Below are 20,761 nucleotides of genomic sequence, written 5' to 3'. Positions count from 1 at the left end.
GGGAAAAGCTTTGACTATATGGACCTTTGTCGGCAAAGTGATGTCTCTGCTTTTTAATATGCTATCTAGATTTGTCATAGCGTTCCTTCCGAGGAGCAAGTGTCTTTTAATTTCATGGTGGAAGTAACAGATTGCTCGGGCTTCTACAAGGGACTTCAAGAGCTGGATTTTCTTAAGTGGGCTCTGGATATGCGCAGGGGGATTTCTGACCCTTGCTGGTCACAGGAGGGATTCAGAATGAATACAGGACTTAGAAGCATGCACACTGCTAGTGCATGCACAGGTATAAATTCCCAGGCTCTGCCCCTCCACCTGCAGCTCATGAACCCTTAGAGGCATTGGACACCCAGCTGACACCATTGAGTCCAAGCAGCAGACCACTGGCCCTCCAGCCCAGGTTTGGTGTGGGATTTTAAAAGATCTCATGTCTGTGTGCAATCTGATTCGTTTATGCAGGTGTTATCTTCCCTCCGCCTCCTAATCACATCACAGATCTTACTGCAGTTCTCATGAGGTTCTGGTGGAACTCAGGGTCTGCTCTGCCCTGCCTCTGAGGTTGTGAGGGTTTCCGGGCTCCCGCAACCTCTCGATGGGAAGCAGTGTCAACTCAGTATATAAGCAGAGTATTTAGAAGCTGGCGTACATGGACTGCTATGCTTCTGGGGTGCTGAGTGCTTCTGTCATGGGTTTGACAGGAGAGAAGGCATTTTCTCAGAGACTCTGCAGAAGCCTGGTGGCACATGGTTACTTTCCCTCAGCAGTTCATCCAGTTCTGCCCACAGAATAGTTCTTGAAGCCAGATGAGCTTGAAGTTACTGCCTCTAGCTTTAATGAAGCCATCGGGCTGCAGGGAGACAAGGCCAGAAGTTGACTATTTGCTTTAGACAGAGGCCAACAAGAGGCCTGCCTTGCAGGGAAGAAGAGCTCAGAGCCTTCACAGGCTTGGAGTTGATCTCCATGTATTTTCCTGTGTGATTTGACCAGTCATCCCAACCATTCTCAGACAGAAAGCAAGAGCCTAGGAATTTAGACCAGGGCGTGTCTACCCAGTTGTACAACTGTAATCCTGTACACAGTTGAACTCTCAGTGACTAGCTGAGGACCAGAATTTACCTGTGTCAATGCAGAATCCATTTAAGAAAATTAGTTAAAGTAGCGACAGGGTTGCAAAGAGTTGAACACGACTGAGCAACTAAGCATAGCAGAGCACAAAGACCTTTTAAACTCCATTGGTGGTAGCCCCTTTACAATCAGGTAATATAGATGGGCATTTTTTCTAATACATCAGCAGGTTCCTAAAGTGACTTAGAAGTGTAGCCAGTGAGTCTCTCAGATGGTGCAAACAAAGAGAAAAACACTGTAGTCTGTTGCTAATCATAGAGAACAAAATAAGAGGGAAACCCAACCAGCCCTTGGATCTCTTGGTGGGCACTGCAGTCTAGGACACAGAGGTGTAGCTTAACTGTGACAATAGCAGAGAAGCAGATTGAAGGATTAATGCCTCCCAGACAAGTCAGGCTGCCTTCTCTGCACGTTTTAGTGAACTTCTTAGTTATGCAGAGGCCCTTGGCAAGGCTTTATGTCTCTTACAGATTAGGGGCTTCCCAGGTGGCACTAGTGGTAAAGAACCTGCCTGCCAGTGCAGATAGATGCTGGAGACATGGGTTTGATTCCTGTGTTGGGAAGATTCCCTGGAGTAGAAATTGACAACCCACTCCAGAATTCTTGCCTGGAGAACCCCATGGACAGAGCAGCCTCGCCAGCAGGCTACAGTTCATAGTGTTGCAAAGAGTTGGACGTCTTAGTGAACTTCTTACTTATGCAAAGGTACTTAGCAAGGTTTTATGTCTTTTATAGATTACCACCTAGAAAAGAAAAGACAGAATGTGATGTTTTAGGGCCATTTTGGTGTCTGGCACTATTCCAGTTTTGAGCAGAAATAAAATGTGCAAAGTTCTACATATTATTCTCTATAGGTTACAATGCAGTGGACCAGATTTGCTGTTAATATAGATTAAAAGTAGGCTTTTGAGGAAGGCTCCATCCCTCTTCTGATTTGCCCTCTGATCTTCTTATACGTAACATTTAGTGACCTTTGAACAGCCCAGGGGTGCTTCACAGTGTCTTTTTCTTGATGCCTGTTTAAAGGTTTCGATTTCATATTCACAGCTGGCATATGCAAATATAGGTAAAGATTATGATGCCTCCCAAGTAGCATTATGGTCAATAAATTACTCCTTGTGTGACTGTACCATGATCTCAGCCTAGCATGTCTTCAACAAGTTGCAAAAGTTGTCCTGCAGCAGGCAGCCTGCCAATGCATCCCCATAGAGCTGGTTGCCCAGATGCTCCTAGATTCAGATGTAATGCTTAACCAGGGCCATCCTGTTGGCAAACGAACTCTCTGTCTTTTGCTACCAAAGGGCTCCTAGTTTCAGGGGGACGGGGTATAGGAGGGTTTCTCTGAGTGGATTTGGGGGGCAAGTAGCGCATGAAGAGTCAAGCATGCTAGTATCTCTGGGAGAAACACTGGAAAGCAGGAAAGAGCACGATTCCATTCAGAAGTTTCAGAGACCTGTATTCTAAATATTGACTACAACTTAGATCACTCTGTGACCCTGAATAAGTCACTTAACATCTCTGCTCTCTAATTTGTCTTCCTTTATAAAACAAGAAAGCTGTATTGGGTCAGCAGTTTTTATTATAATTGAGCAATGGAGTTTTTCCTCTAACTTGATTTCTCAGGTAGAAACCCAGTGGAAACTTGTTCCATTTGTGAGAAAACAGGGAGCTTAAAGCCCTCACAGCTCAGGAACTTTTAACTTCCCAGGAAGCAGTTTTAAAATGGCTAGAGCTGGGGTCTGTGATACCCTTCATGATTCTTGGAAGGGACCTGTCAAAGGGTCCCTGCCCTGTGCCTGAGCCCCCCAGCGCTGAGTGGTTTACCCACCAGAAGGCAGGCCCAGGAGCCCCAGGACCACAGCCTTTTTGTCATATCACTGTATGCCCAACCCTGGAAAATTGTTCAATAAGTGTTTGTGGACTGGAACAACTAATAAACAAATGAACAAATACACAAGATTCAGGAAGACCTATCTCTATATTACTGATGAATGAGAATTTTTATTACAACATTTTTACCTAGAAGGCACTTCATAGACATTAATATTCAGAACTATAAATGAGTACAGATTGCAAATAACTTTAAAACTTTTTTCCTTTGTAACCTGTGCAGTGGCTTTGAGAGGGGGCGGGTACAAACTCAGGTGTATTTTGTCCAACACACCAAATTTTTTTTTCACACCAAATTTTGAAGACTTAGTATGAAAGTTTAAAGAATGTAGAAAAGTATCTCATTAATCATCTTTTATACTGGTTACATGTTGAAATGGTAATATATTGAGTTAAAGAAAATGTCATTAAAATTTTCTCTACCTGTTATCTCTTTATTTATGGAATTAGTAGAAAAATTTAAATTATGTATGGGCTCACAGTTGTGACTCACATATTTCTAACAATGACACAGTCTTATACTGTTGATCATCAATAACTACTCTTCCATAATGGTTTAGTCACTCAGTCGTGTCCATCTCTTTGTGACCCCATGGACTGTAGCCTGCCAGGCTCCTCTGTCCATGGGATTTTCCAGGCAAGAATGCTGCAGTGGGTTGCCATTTCCTTCTCCAACTCTTCCATAGTATGTACAAATAATTGTGTGTGTTTGTCTTTTCCCAGGCACAGAAGCTGAAATCCAACATATCAGGCAGTACCCACCTCTGTCTTTCTGATGTAAGTTGTTTCTTTCTGAGTCTCCCTGCATCTAGAAACAGAGCCTTTGGGTCCCTGGAACAGGGTGTGATGGGAAAGGGCTCAAAGACAACAAGGTTTCAGGCCCAGAAAAAAATCTAAGTCTCCCTTGGTGTCCCTCTGCCCTCGGAGCCAGGTGCAGATGCTGTGTTCAAAGCAGCGCCAAGTGTGGGATCCTCATCTCAGAACTGGACCAGCACAGATACCATTGTCCTGGTACCATGAGAACCTCTGTGATCACCGTCACATAAGCTCAACCGGCACAGAGAAGATACATAACACTTCTTGCTGCTTACCAGATGTCCCCTAGACTGCTCCTTTGACTTTCACAGCGACCCAGAAGTAGCCAATGCAGGCCACGTTACCCTCCCCAATTTACAGTTATAGCTCATCGTGGCAGGATGTGGTTTTCTGGGATTGAGCAGGTCCTAGGGATGGGGGTGAAGGAATCCATCCCGGGGAAGAACAGCTGTGCTGACTGAGAGTTCAGGAACCTGGGTCCTGGCTGGGACTCTGACTGACAAGCAGGGCAAGATCCTCCATCTGTAAAGTCCAGGGTTGAACCAGCCAGTGGAGGGAAAGGCCACTGCCAGGCTCCAATGCGATTTGTGACCCATCTCTGTGTGAGCCCGTACTTGCCTGGGCAGGCTTCCTGAGATGATTCTTCCTGCCCTCCTTCATGATAGAGAGCGAGCGAGCATCCCTTCTCAGTCAGTGATACCTGAAGGGAGGATGGTTCCATGTTGCACAGCTGATGGGTGACCTTAGGAGCAGGGGTAAAAATCTTGGGTTGGCTTTGGTAAACTGTATAGCTAGTTGGGGGCAGGGATCGAAGAGGGAAAGAGTGCAGCTAAAATATGCCGTGATAGAACAAACACATGCAGTGGGTGATAATGAAAACGTTCTTTCTTACAGCGTGATTATGAAAAGGATGGTCTCGCTGGGGCTTCCAGCCACATAACCACAAAATCAATGGCTGCTCCTCCAAGCTGCGGTCTGAGCCCACTGCTGGCCCTGGTGGTAACTGCCCTGTCCACCCTATTGTCTTTATCTTTGGCCAAAGCATCGTAGCTGCATTTACAGAACCATATGGACATGTGAAAAGACAAAAACCAAGTTATCTGTTTCCTGTCTTCTTGTATATCCGAAATTCCAGTTTTAGGAGCTCAGTTGAGACACTGCTAAAACAGTTTCATCCAACTGGAACTTTTTTCTTTCTTTTTTTTTTTTTTTTCTAAGAAAGCTTCCTGTGATCCTTAAGGCTTTTATGGGATCCCCCGATACAGTGCTACATTCCACACTCAGAAGGCTTTGGGGCATGCTGGATTGTAAAGAGACGGTTTGTTGATGTGGCTGTAAAGCGGACTGGAGCCTTGGCTTTCAAGATCCTGATAAGGATGATGATTTTTAACAGTTTCACTCTGGTTTTGACTAGCTAGAGAAGGAGTCAGTATTCCTAAAGAATCTTCTATATCTCATGGAATAGGTTTGCTTTCTGATGACATGACCATACCATGGCAGTGGTACGTGGAAGCCAAACTTTTTTTGTCACAAAGCGAAGATTCTCATCATGACAATCTTGATGGACTTTGTGCAAACAAGCTTGTACCAGTGTTCTTTCTATATGTACTAGCGTTTTCCACGCTAATGTTTATGTACAGTAAACAGCTCTGCACTCTCTTATGAAAACAAAAAACACACCTGCCACATTCAACGTAATGTCTGTCTCCTAGTCAAAATAGAGAATGAGAGTGGGTGTGAGACTTCGCAGAACCTTGAGCATTGAGACAGTCTCCAAAGCCTTACTTGAGTGAGAAGCCCTTACACTAACAAGAGTCAAATATAGTTGAAGCATCATTCTAATAATCTTTACATGTATGAGGTTATATGTAGAAAAAAATTTTACTACTAAATGATTTCAACTATTGACTTTCTATATTTTGAAAGTAATGATATTGTATTCTTTTTTTTTTTTTTATTACCGGTGGTTTAATACAAAATACATGGAGCTTGTTTTCCTCTCATAAGTAGCGTTAGCTTCGATGTTGACTTCTCGAAGACAGGTCTTCAACAGCAGACTCTGAGGAGCCTCATGCTTTAGCAGAAAGCTCTGCATCACGTTACTGTGGACAGGCAGCAGGAAATAGAGCAGCCAAGCATTGTCTTTTATCATTTCTGGAAACACAAGCGTGCATACCTGTGGGAAAACTGGTGGCCACTCGTCAATGTTCTACAAACGCTACAAATGGCACCATTGCCAGCTGACACAAACCAGGGCCTTGGTTTTCATGTTACCTGACAATGGCAGCTTTGACTGGGACAGGAGACAGGACGTGCTGCCCTGTCTTCTGAAGCAGATCCATGCCCAGGATACACAGCTCTTATCCTAAGGATTGTCTTGACTTTCAACTGTGATGGCTTGGCCGCTCTGTAGATCGGTTTGGTCTGAAGTCATCAGATACCTGCTCGCACTGTGTTCTGTGTCCTCCGTGATAGACTGTGACTGACTGCGAAAAAGAAAAAAAGTTTGGGAGATAAAGAGAGTCACGGTCACCATTAGGTCCATGGAAATAAGTTGGCCCAGAGACACAGAACAGGGACTCTGGATATAAGGCATCTGACTTGTTAACTGCACGTCCCTTCCATCATTCTCTTCCTTCAGTGAATAGCCCCGAAAGTGCACTTCTGAAGTCTGGTTGAAATGCTGAGATTTGAAATCGACAAGGATCGAGTGCTAGTAGCCATGTTTCTTTGCAACTGAACAGAGGCGAGGAAATTTCACCCAATAGAGTATCCGAAAAGTTGGCTTTCTTCTGACATCAGTAGAGTGGATGGAGGAGGAAACCCACAGTGCCCATTTCATCCTGATTCCCTTTGCCCACGGATGTTTGCCTTGTAAGAATTAATCCACTTACTAGGGCGGGAAATCTGTTAAACCCAAGATGAAGGCATAGTCTTTTAGCTCTGTTGGTGTTTGAAGTACATTTATATCCAAATGTTAATAAACATAAATGTATAATACTAAGTACCGAGTTTTTTCACTTCAAAATGTTTTCAAGGGAAATTCATCAAACAAATTCGATTAGTGAAAGGTTTCATAAAGACTCGTACTTTAAATAAACACATTAAATGTGTTGAAATACTTGGAATTCCAGTCATCTGTGAAAACATATCTCTTCAGAGCATATTTTGTTTTAATTAAGGTATCTGTGTATCTACATTGGACTAATTGCATAGAGGTCGGATTCTATGTAATCTACTGTAGAAAGCTATTGATTACTTCTGTAATAAACAGCATCTCTAATTAGTTTCAGATGACCAAAGAGGAAATGGAAGTTACCAGAGCTAACAAGGGTAGCCTTCAGTGAAGAATGCGTGGATGTGCAACACATAAATTAAATTGTAAACAGCCTCATTTCTCACCAACATAGATCGCATTTTTCTTCAGAGATAGAAGCACATGAGAGTTACCAAATTGTCAGTCTGAAAATAAATTACTGATAAACAGGGGGAAGGATGTTCCATGACAACTCATTAGAGAGATTCTTATAAACTCATGCCAGGACTTTCCTGGTGGTTCAGTGGTTAGGACTCTACATTTCCTTTGCATGGAGTGTGGGTTTGGTCCCTGGTCGGGGAACTAAGATCCCACCTGCTTCTCGGTGCAGCCAAAACAAGAAAAATCACGCCAAGCAAGTGTTTATGCCATTTGGGGTGATCTCAGTTTAACATAGTGACCCAGAAACACAGTCATTTGCCCCAGTACTGGAACAGGCCAAACTTTTTATCTTCTCTGGCTTCCTCTGGCAGCACTAAAAGCAAAAAATGATTCACTGCTTCCTGTCCTTCACTGCCCTGCATTGAAGGTGCCACCAAAATCCAAGGACTGTTTGCTGAGGTTTGGGCCTGTCGCAGAAAGCATCTCGTAGTTGATTTTGGCAAAACATAAAATAGTAACTTAAATGCATCAAGACCAATGGCCCCCAAATCAAGTCTAGCCATGCCCCACTCCTTTCAGAGAGGAAAAAAAAAAAAAAAGCAAGATTGCAAAACCGATTAGAAGCACATTCAGTCCACTTGAGAATGTTGAGTATCTTTGACCAAGAGGTGTTGGAGTAAGTGTTGGAGGTGTTGGAGCATTTAAAATAGAGCACATGAAAGAAGAAGGGCACAATAAAGAGAGGAAATTCAGAATGCCACCGAATATTTATTTTTCCATATTTGATTTATTCCAAGGCTCTAGTAGAAGTGTAAGTTGAGAATGACATAGACTATTTTTCATTAAGTATAGCAAACTGTATCCAAAGTGTGATAGGAGTGTTGCTTCCATTTAGAAAAAAAAAATTTTTTTTAATAATTCTTAATCCTGTAGTAAGAAATGTTTTAGAAGTGGTGTCTTCAAGCTCATCAAATATAGGCCAGGGCTCCTCCAGAGCTGCTGTGGCCTTTGATCTGGTCTATATTAAGATTGTTCCTATCCTGCACATGCTCCGAAGATGAGTTGTCTCCAGCTGTATCCCCATCCCCCACCTGCCCTTTGTAGTCTAAGTCAGACACTCCCAAACACTCCATCTGCTGAGCTGGGGAAGTGGGGGAGCGGAAGCATTTCTGAATCAGTGTTAAGTGCTTGGGAAAAGAGATGTAAGAGCAGTGGGAGTTTATATAATTAGCAAATTCTTTTCTTAGAATCCAGCTAACATGTATTTCTGTTGTTATTATTTACAAAATAGTGGCCTCCAAGGAGCTGTCTTTTGGAAAATAAGTTTTCATTCATGTAGTCAGGCATGCACGACTTATTTAAGTCAATAAACTGCAGGGCCAGAAAATGCCTGTTTAAATGAATGCACAGTTTCTCATTCTCTTTCAAACTGTCTTGATCTCTTGGATTCATACACCCCTGATCTTTGTTGCCTCTGCTCTTTGATTAAACAAATGAGACCATGTCAGACCCACCGTTTCAAGAACGACCCCAAAGCAATGACAACACACAAGAGTGAATTATCAATGGCCCGAACATGATGTTGGCCAAAGGGCCTGTCTGCCCTGAGCTTGGAGAGTTTGAAGACATGGAGCAAAGATCAAGGTGCCACAAGAGACCACGTGCTACGGCTGAATGGAGCCTGCCATCTGATCCAAATAGGAAACTTGTCCCAACCAAACAGCCAGAGTTCCCTGAATTAGATACCAGTGCCTTTGCAGAAAGCAAGCCAGAGCTAATATCTCGAGGACAGAGGAAGAAATTCCTTTTTAGAAATTCTGAAACAACAAAACAGCTGGGAATTTCATTAGACACCCTTACAAGCTATGTTTCTCTCTCCTCCCTAAGATAAGCATCTCATGTGTTTATCTGATACTTCTTGACTTTGACACAGCTTTTATTTTCAAGTGACCATTTGTTTGAAGTCTGTTGTCTAGGATTTTCAGGACGACTAAACCTCTGAACTTCATTCTCATTGCAGAGGCCTTAAATCTGTGGATTTGGCCACTACCTCCATCCTGGGATGTATTCAGTGAGACACCTCATTGCCCAAGGGTCATTAACTTAAGATACCGGCTGATTCCCTTTTCTTGCATACTGATTATTGATAACCCCAGTCCCCGCCCTTGTTACTTATTGCCCAAGTAATTAACAGAGTCCCTTCCTATCAGTTCTTCATTGTAATCATTCTACATTTAGTCCTACCCAAATTAATTCCTGTTCAGTCAGATGCTGGTTCGACATGTAACCCTGGCTGTTTGAAGCCGGAGAAGTCTCTGAGGAGCCAGGCGATTTGAAGATGATGCTAATCCCGGAGTAGAAAGTTCATCCAGCCAGCCCTCTCCCGAGCTCCCTCTTCTGAACTCTGGGATTGTCTTGTCTGCTGCATCCCTTTGTTGCTCCCAGAGCTCTCTGTCGAGCTTCTCCCTCCCGGAGATAGCCCGGCTCGTTCAGCGGGCTGCACCACCTGCACTTATGATAGCTCTGAGACCCAGCCCGGAGGGGTGGGGAAGGCACGCAAGCCCTGTTTCAATCAACTGCCTGCAGAGAACGCAGCCTGCTCACAGCCATGGCGCTCCCAGCCCCCTGAGGGCTCCAGGCTCATTTGACCAGCACAGCTGCGACTTCGGCGATCTGCTGCTGGCAGGTGCCCGTTTCAGCATCTTGTCCCACTGCCACGGGGAGTTTATTTTTGCTTAAGGGCAGCTGCCAAACCCAGCACCAGCATCAATAGAAGGTTTTCTCCGATTTTTTTCTCTTCATCCCGGACCCAGCTTTCTTACCCATCCCTGTTTTTCGTTTTGCAGAAAATGCCAAGGGATTGGCCAGAGACCATCACCTCCTTCTTTCTAACATTTTTTTTCTGCTCACCCCACCAGCTTCCCTAGCAGAAACTGTGACCCATAGTAGGAAGTTAAACACTGCTGGGTAAATGAAAAACTTCAGGACGTCAAAGGGTTTCCTCTGTAATGCAATAGTCAGAACTGGCCCATTTAACATCCTCTTGCAGCCATGAAGATGCTGCAAGGTATCCTCCTGAAGCTATTGAGTCCACATGGAGTGGACTTTGTGGGAAATTAGCCAGTGAGTCTGCTGATGTTTTAACCTTGCCTCAAGGGCAGGATGCTGGCAAGGAAGATGGACCGTTCCACCAGTCTTGACCAACCCCAGGGATGCAGCCTCTGCCAGCATCCTGAGAAGCGAACTCGGGTGCTGAACAATTCAGCATGTGTGTGGAACATCTACTGTGCTTGAATGAACCATCATTTGGAGCCGAAGCTAAGTTGAGAATCCAAGACCCTCTGACAGCCACTTAAGGGAACAACCATCATTTCCAGATTGGCATAATCTTTCACTCTGATATCTCTTGGAGAATCTAAATTGTCTTTGTAGATAGTCCATAAAGCTGTTTTTCAGACTCAGTCTGTAAGAGGTAAGTCCCAGTCCACATGCCTACAACCCGCCCAGCCCACCCATCATGAAGAAGGCAGATATATCCACCCTCAGCCTGTACCCAAAAGGCCACATGGAAAATCCAATGCAGTCACCCCTCCGAGCCTCCAGGGGCTGTGAGCACGGGAGCACGGCCAGCTCCACAGGCCAGTGGAAGTCCCAGCTGCCAGGCATCAGCCATGGTGCTGGTGGGAATGGGAGACCCCAGAGCTGTCCGCCAAACACAAATCTTAGAACTAGTGAAGAGCAGAATGAGAAATCAGAACACCCAGTGGATGCCCTGGGTGTAAGGCTGTTAGAAGTCAGTAAAAGCCTGCCACCTGTCACCAGGCTGGCGGGATGTCTGCATGGGTCCAGGTGAAGGTACTCTGGGCTCTCTGGGCTCAGCGGCACTTAAGCTCCATCTGTAAAGCTCCCATTCTCTTTCTGTGTCGCAAGTGCTGCAGGGCTGGATGATCCAGCTTTATCTTCCTGGTGTGCAAAGTGTGCTTGGTCTAGAATTTGGTTTTGTATTTTTTAGCTTTAGCTGAAGGCATTTCTGAAATGGGGAGGGGGAGAAAAAGAGAATGGAAACGATAGAACCAAATCACAGATTGCCTGCCTGATTTGGCTGTGGTCTTCTGGTAATCAGACATTCCTGGTGTGTTTTTCTGGATTCAGAAAGAGCTGATTGTCCTCAGAGGGTTGAAGCAGTGGTTTCGGAAACCTGAAATTCAGGGCCTTAGAGTTCTCCTAATTATCTGTCTTTTCTCTTTTTCTCCCTTCTCTCCCCCAAGGGAGGTGGGCAAACACTTTTTAAACAGGAGTTTGCTTTAAAGAGTTTTCTCATCCTCTGTGCATTTCCCCTTGATATTGAAATTATTTTCTCTTGTTTAATCCAGCTCCTGCTGAGAAGCCCTGTGAGCTGTAGGAAGTGGGGCTGTTTTGCTGTGTCTTTTGGATGGTGTTGCATTTTTCCTCTTAACCGGAGGGTACATCTCAGTTATGTTAGTTCTATTTCACGCAAGTTAATGATACAGGTGGAAGAGAAGAAGGATTCTGGATTTTAGGATCATTATAGAATTCTGTCCTGGGAGAGGGGTTCAGATACCCAGCCTCATCAGAGCTGGGGTGAGGGGTAGAGTGAGCCCTGCGGAAGCCCCCAGTTAGAAGAGGGTATGGATGAGCAGCTTTCTTTCTGGTCTCCTTTTCACATTGTGTGTGTCCTGAGTTTTTCACATGTAGAAGATAACGTGTTTATTTCATCATCTCATGTATCTGCTTCTTGAGGAACCTGGATGTTCTCCTGGGGTCCTTCCCACGCAGCTTCCTCACACAGCTGTTTTGCACCTTGCTTTATCAACACCACCCGCGCAAGACCATCTCCATGCAGAAGTACACCTTTTTTTCTTTGGACTTTTGGAAGTAGCTTTGTGATATTTGAATTTTCTGTTAGCGTATTGCTCAAGCATTACAGAATGTACGTACAGAGTCCCTTCAACCACCTCCCCTGCCCCAGAATATCCTAATAAACATTGTTTTCTTTCTTTTTTTTTTTTTTTAAAGTGATTATCGTGGTGCCTTTTTCTTTTATTGTAATTCATTGGAAAGTGATACTGAAATCTCCCAACACTAGAAGTGCCCAGTGGGCTTTCTGGTCCTATGCATTGTAAGATGTTTAGCAGCATCCCTGGTCTCTACCCACAGATCCAGAGGCAGCCTCTCCCCTCCGCCAAAGACACTGCAAGTCCCTGGGAGGGGGCAGCAGCAAATCGCCAACATCACCACTTGTTGAAGCCACAGTTTTAGACCCAACCTAATAGCCCCTTTGTGCTATACCATGAGGAACCTGGTTCTAGTGTGAGGCCGCAGCTGATATTTATCTCGTGTCTTCAGTGTGCAGTTTTATATTAAGAGGATGAGGTTGGTGGGTTCTCTGGTTACTATCATACATGTATTAAGTTATTTGTGAAACGAAAGTGAAAGTGAAGTCGCTCAGTCGTGTCCGACTCTTTGCGACCCCATGGACTATAGCCTACCAGGCTCCTCCATCCATGGAATTTTCCAGGCAAGAGTACTGGAGTGGGTTGCCATTTCCTTCTCCAGGGGATCTTCCTGACCCTTGGATCGAACCTGGGTCTCCCGCATTGCAAGCAGGCTCTTTACCGTCTGAGCCACCAGAGAAACTTGGTAAATTATTTGTATTCAGTTACAAATTGTAAATATTTTGATAAAAACTAAAGACAGAATTTCAGCAAACTCCAGGAGATAGTGGAGGACAGAAGAGCCTGGAGTGCTACAGTCAAAAAGAGTTGAACACGACTTAGCGCTCAACAACAACTGAGACAGAGTAGACCATTTTCAGCATGTGGGATTTTAGTTCCCTGACCAGAGATCAAATCCACACCCCCTTCAGTGGAGGCACAGAGTCTTAACCACAGGCCCACCAGGGAAGTCCCCCGGGGACATTTTCTTATTTCCAGCTTCTAACTCCGTGCTGGGGCAAGGAAGAATCACTTTATACCACATAAGGCTGGATTTTTATCATGATCATGGTTGCTCAAAATATGACTTCCTCACTTCCCTGGGAAAGTTATTTCTGGTACCAAATCACCACCTGGCTTTTTTAAGATAAATTATTAAAACCCAAATCACAGCAATTAATATCACCATTGTTATTTGCTTCAGTCTAAAAGCTGCAGCCCACTCAACACCAAGAAGACCTTGCTGTTTGTTAGGACAGAGAAGGCTGCATTTTGCTTGAGATTCTGTAGAACGTATTTTTATTCTTTGTGAATTTTCATTCAATTGCGTTTTTCTACTCCCTTTCTGAGCTGCTTTCAAATGATCAAGTTTAGGGTGATTTCTGCCAGACTCAATAGTTTGGATTCAAAGTTTGTGAGCCTTTGGAGCTGAGCCTGGTATTTTAAAGATACAAGAAAGCCCTAGACCCCAACATATCAGGCTTGGGGCAGCCTGATCAAAACTCCAAGCTCAGTCTGAGACCAGCAGCAGCAGGCCGGCCCCCCAGGAAGGACAGAACTCTGCCGTCCCCTGAATCACCAAACAGAAAAGGGGAGGGAGACCTCGAGCTTCCTCCAGCAGTTCTTAGTATTCTAATCATCTCCTGAATACAACCAAATCCCCAGCATGCAGGTGATCGAAATTTTAGGAGCTGGAACAAGCAATGACTAATAAAACCCTGAGAGAAATACCAAGAAAGTGAATAAAAGCGGTGACAGAAACAAGATACAAGACTGCTTGTGTTTGGTGAAATAAATAAAGCATAAACGAAAACACAATGATGTGAAGGGTAAGAGAGGGGTATCCATAAAAGTCACATAAACTGGCGGTGCTGCTGCCCTGATGGGTTTTATCCTCGAGAAGGTTTCTCCCTTCCTAGCTAGTAGACAAAGACTTCACCATGTTTCAAAGATAAAGTGAGCGCCTGGCCTAAGGAAACCTTGGGTGGGTACATAAAAAGGGGCAATCTTTTTCTAGAAAACCGTTTGCCAATACACGTCATAATTTAAAATCCACATCCTCTTTGAGCCAACAATTCCACTGCAGGGAGTTTACCCTGCATTCTTACACGGAGTGCCAAGATACATGCGAAAGGATTTTCATAGCAGAATAATTTGCAATAGCAAAGCACTTGAAACCATTTGATGTCTGTCAACAGTGAACTGGTAAAAGAACTCATGGTGCATTTGGATAAGGGGATATTAGGGCACCTGATGCAAAGAGCTGACTCATTGGAAAAGATTGATGCTGGGAAAGATTGAGGGCAGGAGGAGAAGGGGACGACAGAGGATGAGATGGCTGGATGGTATCACTGACTCGATGGACATGAGTTTGAACAAACTCCGGGAGATAGTGAGGGACAGGGAAGCCTGGTGTGCTGCTGCTGTTCATGCGGTCGCAAAGAGTCGGACATGACTGAGTGACTGAACAACAATGCAACTATTTTTAAAATTAGATGTACGTCCACTGAAAAGGAAAGTGGTCTATGGTATATGTTAAATAAAAAGCAAAGGTACAGAACAATGAAAATACAGTCCTATTTGTATACATTTAAAAACATGATAGATGATATATAGATAAGACAGAAGATGTAAATAGGTGGATAGATAAATAGATGATGAATAGATGGATGGATGGATGGATCTTACCTAGATTTCAGCATTTTTACCATGTCTGGATATTATTTTTACCAATAGTGTTAAAGAAGAAAAGAATAAACTGAGATGTGCAGTGGCTGGAAACCAGCTCAGGGTTCCCGCCCTTTGGAAGAAAGAGGCAGGTGCAGCCTTGTCTCAGCACACACTCAGGACTGGAGTTTTTCTCCTGTGTCCAGCAAAGCTCCACAGAGCCCAAGAGGCAGTGAGCATCCGCCCCACAGAACCTCTTTAGAGATGAACTGCCACAGTTTGGGGAAGAAGCACCTCAGAGGTGCTGTGTCCACTGTGTGCATAGGAGGACTTTTTAAATAATTCCTCACTCTGGTTGGTGACATGGGATGAAGTCCTCTCTGTGCAGGGCCCATCCGGCCAAGGGGAGGCTGGGTCAGCTCTTCTGGTGACAAGAGTGTCAAGGGGTTTGCCTACCCTGCACTGTGGATAGTGCCCTCAGAATGCTCAGGACAATAACGGCCTGGTAATAACAGCTGGTGGGACTGGATGCTCACCACGTGCCCCCCGGACCAGCATGGATGGGCTCTGTGCATGGGATCTCATTCAGTCCTCACGGTAACTCCTAGATAGAATTAATCTCATGTTGCTGCAAAAGCCACTGAGGCTCAGAGAGGGTGAATGACTGATGCAAAGTCACACAGCCACGGGAAAGCTGGACAGGAATTCAGATTTTCGAGGGCTGTGCCCATTCAAACTCTTCTCTGCCCTCCAGCCTGTTGGGGGAAAGCCTCCTGACTTCTGAGTAGGAAAGCTTACAGACCCACCCGCATTCCCACTTCATTTCCCTCCACCCACACTGGAGGCCATGTTATGAGAGCAGCCCAAGCTGACATATTGCAGCATGCGTTCATCTTCAAGAGATAATTACATTCCCTCCCTCGCCTTAAGGAAAAGAACAGCAGATTAAAAAAGAAATGTAACAAGCCATCTGAGCACCAGGACCGCTCCCCCAAGAGTCCCACTTCCATCTCGGTCCCTCACTCTAGACATAAAACCAATTAAAGTCGCTGCAACATATACAGTTAACAAGTGACAAAAGCCTGCCTAACTGCTTTCAGGATCTCATTTACCCAGACTGTGCCCAGAAAAACATGGCTGGCCTGTTACTGTGAGATTTTGGATGTACTTGACCCAGTACCAGCTTCGAGGGGCACCCTGTCACCATCCTCAGAACACCACCCCCCAACTCCCCCAGCTGTCACTGTCAGGGTGGCTGGCTCAGGAAAACCGCTTCATCCCTCATACCCTAAATTTGACCTCTCCTACTTCTGCCCCCATGACTGGAAGATGTGCGGGGAGAGAGAGCCTGTGGCTTTAGCAGCTGCTTTTATCTTATCTCAGGCCTAGGGTATCTACTTTCGAAGTGGACAAACCAAGAGTAGTAATGGAAAGTGGGTCTTATTCCTTGACTTGCCAGGATTCCATTCCTACTCCAGGACAGGATCGTCAGAAAATGGTACTCAAATTGAGAAGAAAATGGACAACAGGCAGAAAGAAAAGGTGATTTCTGCAATGCATGAGCCTCATCTAGGCTTGCTTCCCTTGAATCAATTGAGAATGAATCCCCAAGCCTCTCCCACTAACCATGGGAACCAGTATCGGAATAGGAAATAAGCCATTGCGCTCTGATGCGAAGCTCCTTGGTTTCCATTCTTCCAGAACATTTCTGTCCCTGGGGGACCCGTAGGGTATTCAGATAATATCTCCTTTACCTGCAAGTGCTTTACAGCTTACCAAGCTCCTTTACACACATTCTCCTTCCATTCTTCTGCTGCCAGGTGGGGAGTTGTTGAGCACCTCCATTTTATGGATGTGAACATAGAAGCCCAGAAAGGTCTTTATGCTGCAAGTGGTAGAGAAGCCCCCCCTTCCCCGCCCTAGTTGTCACTCAGCCCTGCCTCCGACAACATGACCTTCTCCTTAGCTTCCCTTCTCCTTTGCTGGCATCTTCTCACTCACTGGGGAATGGCAAACTGTTCTGACTATCAGCTTTTGCCGAGCACATCTAGAGTTTTTTTTTAAATTCCACTGAGTTTTTCAAGGCAATTTTTAAAGGGTATTAAGTGTTCTTCTGTAATCTGTGCTGTGTGCTTAGTTGCTCAGTCTTGTCCGATTCTCTGCGACCCCATGGACTGTTGCCTGTCAGGCTCTTCTGTCCATGGAATTCCCCAGGCAATAATACTGGAGTGGGTTGCCATATCCTCCTCCAGGGGATCTTCCCAACCCAGGGATCGAACCCAGGTCTTCTGCATAGCAGATGGATTCTTTACTGTCTGAGCCATCAAGAAAGCCTAAGAACACTGGAGTGGGTGGCCTATCCTTTCTCCATGGGATCTACCCAACCCAGTAATCAAACCGGGATCTCCTGCATTGCAGGCAGGTTCTTGACCAGCTGAGCTACCAGGGAAGACCTCTTCTGTAATCCAGAACCTTCGTGCCCATCTGCTAGGTAATCTGTGCTCTTCCCTTACTCTGAAGCCTCGGCCATGGTGGACCAACAGATGAAGCAGAGGCAGGGGAGGGTGGCCTCCATTCCAGGGATGGTGGCAACCTCAATAAAATGCCTCAAGGTTGCACACCAAGAGCAAGGTGTGAGGGCAGGGTGATGAGGGCAGTGCCCGTGCTGCCCACTGGTGGACCCTGTTACCTCTAGGTGCTGATGAGCTGGCCTTGCCTCGCCAGGCAGGGAACCCCCACGTCCAGCGTGGCTGCATCCTCAGAACTCAGCACTTGCACAAAACCACAAAGCCCAGGCACAAGCTGGAAACTCCAGATCTGTCTCTGTCCCCAACTCCCAGCCCCTCCCGTATCGAGCCCATTTCTTGTCTGGTCCCTGCTTGCTCCTTGCCTTTTCCTATCTTCAGTAGAAGACCTGCGTTTCCTTGTGGCCTTCATTTACTGAGCACTAATACTGACCCTCTTTTTGGATCTTTCCAGCAGCCCTGAAACGAGAGCTGCTGCCCCAGTTTTGCCGATGAAGAAATCACCTCAGGGGTTAGGTAACTTGGCTGGGAGACCCCAGCATTCAAACTCCAGCAGCTCAACTTGAGGGTCTGCCTGATACCAACTGGGTATTTATCCTGCAACTGCATGGCTCCTGAAGCGGCTTCCTGCAAAATCACATCATTTGTCAAAGCCACAGAGGGATTAGGTCTTTAAGGAAACCTGAGGTTTTAAATTGGTAATCCTCTTGTGATGTGAAAAAACCAATGTATGTGTTTGGATATTTTTTTCTTAATTTGGGATTTACTGACAGTGAAACAGAGCTGTCCTTTAGGCAATGAACTTCTGTCATACAGAGTGAAGTCAGAAAGAGAAATATATGTTAACGCATGTACGTGGAATCCAGAAAAATGGTACAGATGAATCCATTTGCAGGGCAGGAATAGAACGGCAGATGTAGGGAATGGATGTATGGACACGGTGGGGGTTGGGCTGAATTGGTAGACTGTGATTGACATATACACATCTATACCATGTGTAAGACAGATAGCTAGTAGGAACCTACTGTTCAGCACAGGAAGTTCAATTAGGGGCTCTGTGATGACCCAGAGGGGTGGAATGGGGGCTGGGGCAAAGGTCCAGGAGGGGATATATGTACTGCTGCTGCTGTTAAGTCGTTTCAGTCGTGCCCGACTCTGTGCAACCCCACAGATGGCAGCCAACCAGGCTTCTCCGTCCCTGGGATTCTCCAGGCAAGAATACTGGAGTGGGTTGCCATTTCCTTCTCCAAGGATGTATGTACGCATATAGCTAATTCACTTCGTTGTACAGCAGAAACTAACACAACATTTTAAAGCAACTATACCCCATTTTTTTTTAAAGGCAATAAATGAAATGGTGGCATTTTCATGAGTTCTGACTCCAAACTTTGCCTGTGTATCTACACAAGCAACTCCCCTGCCCACAAAGGCTCTGTCTCTGTTCCTCTGCTCTTTCTCGCTGCCCTGTCCTCTTTGGCAATTTTATCCTTTGCCCTGGCTTGGCTTCAGTTGCCACCTGGAGTGAGGACTCAGGACAGCTTTCCCTATGCCCTCCCCACCCCGGCAGTTTCCAGTATTTCCCGCCTCCCTGGGAAGAATGACCCTTCCTTGAACCAGCCTGCCCACAGGGGAGGTTCTCCTCCCACCAACTCTCGCAACCCACTGGCTTTTTTGACTTCTGTCAGCCCTACTCGGTACCAGGCATCCTTCCCACAGGGGATGGGTTGAAGGATCTTTTTTGTGTCTGCTCAGTCATGTCTGACTCTTTGCAGTGCTATGGACTGTATGCACCAGGCTCCTCTGTGCAGGAGATTCTCCAGGCAAGAATACTGGAGTGGGTTGCCATTTCCTCCTCCAAGGGATCTTACTGACCCGAGGATCGAACCCAAGTCTCTTACATCTCCTACAGGCAGGTTCTTTACCACTAGTGCCACCTGGGTGGCTCAGGTTGGAGGATACGAGAAGACAAACCTTTCTTCCCATTGGCCCTTACACAGGCAAGGGAAGAGCAGTTACAATGGTAAACAAATAAAATGTGAGCTGGCCAGTTCTCTGATCTCCTCATCTGAGAAATAAGGACGATAATGCCAGGGAGATGCTGAGGATTACGTGAGCTTATTCAGGCATGGTATTTACAATACGGGCACACAGTGAAGCACTAAATCCATGGGAAGTGCTTATTGAGCTTGTGTGCCCAGTCGCTTCAGCCATCTCCAACTCTTTGTGACCCTATGGACAGCAGCCCGCCAGGCTCCTCTGTCCATGGGCTTCTCCAGGCAAGATTTCTGGAGTGGGTTGCCATGCCCTCCTCCAGGAGATCTTCCTGACCCAGGGATCAAACTCATGTCTCTGAATGGATAAGAAAGCTCTGGTACATATACACAATGGAGTATTACTCAGCCATTAAAAAGAATACATTTGAATCAGTTCTAATGAGGTGGATGAAACTGGAGCCTATTATACAGAGTGAAGTAAGCCAGAAAGAAAAACACCAATACAGTATACTAATGCATATATATGGAAATTAGAAAGATGGTAACAATAACTCTGTGTACGAGACAGCAAAAGAGACACTGATGTATAGAACAGTCTTATGGACTCTGTGGGAGAGGGAGAGGGTGGGAAGATTTGGGAGAATGGCATTGAAACATGTAAAATATCATGTATGAAACGAGTCGCCAGTCCAGGTTTGATGCACGATACTGGATGCTTGGGGCTGGTGCACTGGGACGACCCAGGGGGATGGTGTGGGGAGGGAGGAGGGAGGAGGGTTCAGGATGGGGAACACATGTATACCTGTGGCGGATTCATTTTGATATTTGGCAAAACTAATACAATTATGTAAAATTTAAAAATAAAATAAAATTAAAAAAAAAAAAAAAAAACCAAACTCATGTCTCTTATGTCTCCTACATTGGCTGGTGAGTTCTTTACCACTAGCACCACCTGGGAAGCCCGTCCTCAGATGTAAAGTCTAAACGTTAAGAATGCACCAGAAGTGGGGAGGGAGTGCTCCAGGCAGGTGAACGGCAGTGTCAAGGCCAAGAGGTGGGAATGAATGTGGTCAGTCCAGGGAGGCTGGAGGCTGGCATGGAGGGACTGAGGAGAGAGATGGAGAAGCTGGAGATGGGTAGGGACCCTGTGCACTAGGAGAGGGCACAGAACTGTAGGCAGGAGGTCTCCCATACCCATGAGGCCAGCAAAGGGCCAGAGAGAACAGTCAGGGCCAGTACAGGGCCCGTGCAAAGGAGGGAGGGGCAGGTTCTGAGGGCAAGAGGAGTGGACGAAATTAGGAGGTAGAAGTCCCTTACTACCATATGTTAGGGGCTTCTCAGGTGGCACTAATGGTAAAGAACCTGCCTGCCAAT

At 45.6% G+C, this 20,761-nt stretch overlaps 1 protein-coding gene and 1 long non-coding RNA gene across 6 annotated transcripts in view; one reads left to right on the top strand and one right to left on the bottom strand.

Moving 5' to 3' along the window:
• Positions 1-5,861, top strand: part of GFRA1 (GDNF family receptor alpha 1) — a 229,566-nt gene extending 223,705 nt beyond the window's left edge. For all 3 annotated transcript variants that reach the window (XM_055560050.1, XM_055560048.1, XM_055560049.1), the window contains 2 exons: positions 3,736-3,789; positions 4,723-5,861. In XM_055560050.1, the coding sequence (XP_055416025.1) occupies positions 3,736-3,789; positions 4,723-4,878 (210 nt within the window). In that variant the 3' untranslated portion in view covers positions 4,879-5,861. The remainder of the gene's footprint in view (positions 1-3,735; positions 3,790-4,722) is intronic.
• On the bottom strand, positions 5,843-17,721 carry LOC129636574 (uncharacterized). 3 transcript variants are annotated; one of them, XR_008707012.1, is made up of 3 exons: positions 17,558-17,721; positions 6,103-6,314; positions 5,843-5,982 (listed from the first exon to the last, which is right to left on the bottom strand). It is a non-coding gene; the product is annotated as an uncharacterized LOC129636574 (long non-coding RNA). The 3 variants fall into 3 exon arrangements; XR_008707010.1 differs by having other exon boundaries at positions 5,871-6,004; XR_008707011.1 differs by lacking the exon at positions 17,558-17,721 and adding an exon at positions 9,491-9,619 and having other exon boundaries at positions 5,871-6,004.
• Positions 17,722-20,761: the final 3,040 nt, after the last annotated feature.

This window comes from Bubalus kerabau, chromosome 22 (assembly GCF_029407905.1).
Source record: "Bubalus kerabau isolate K-KA32 ecotype Philippines breed swamp buffalo chromosome 22, PCC_UOA_SB_1v2, whole genome shotgun sequence".
NCBI classification, from domain to species: domain Eukaryota; kingdom Metazoa; phylum Chordata; class Mammalia; order Artiodactyla; family Bovidae; genus Bubalus; species Bubalus kerabau.
Note: the sequence above shows the minus strand (reverse complement) of the source record. Positions and strands in the feature narration are given on the sequence as shown.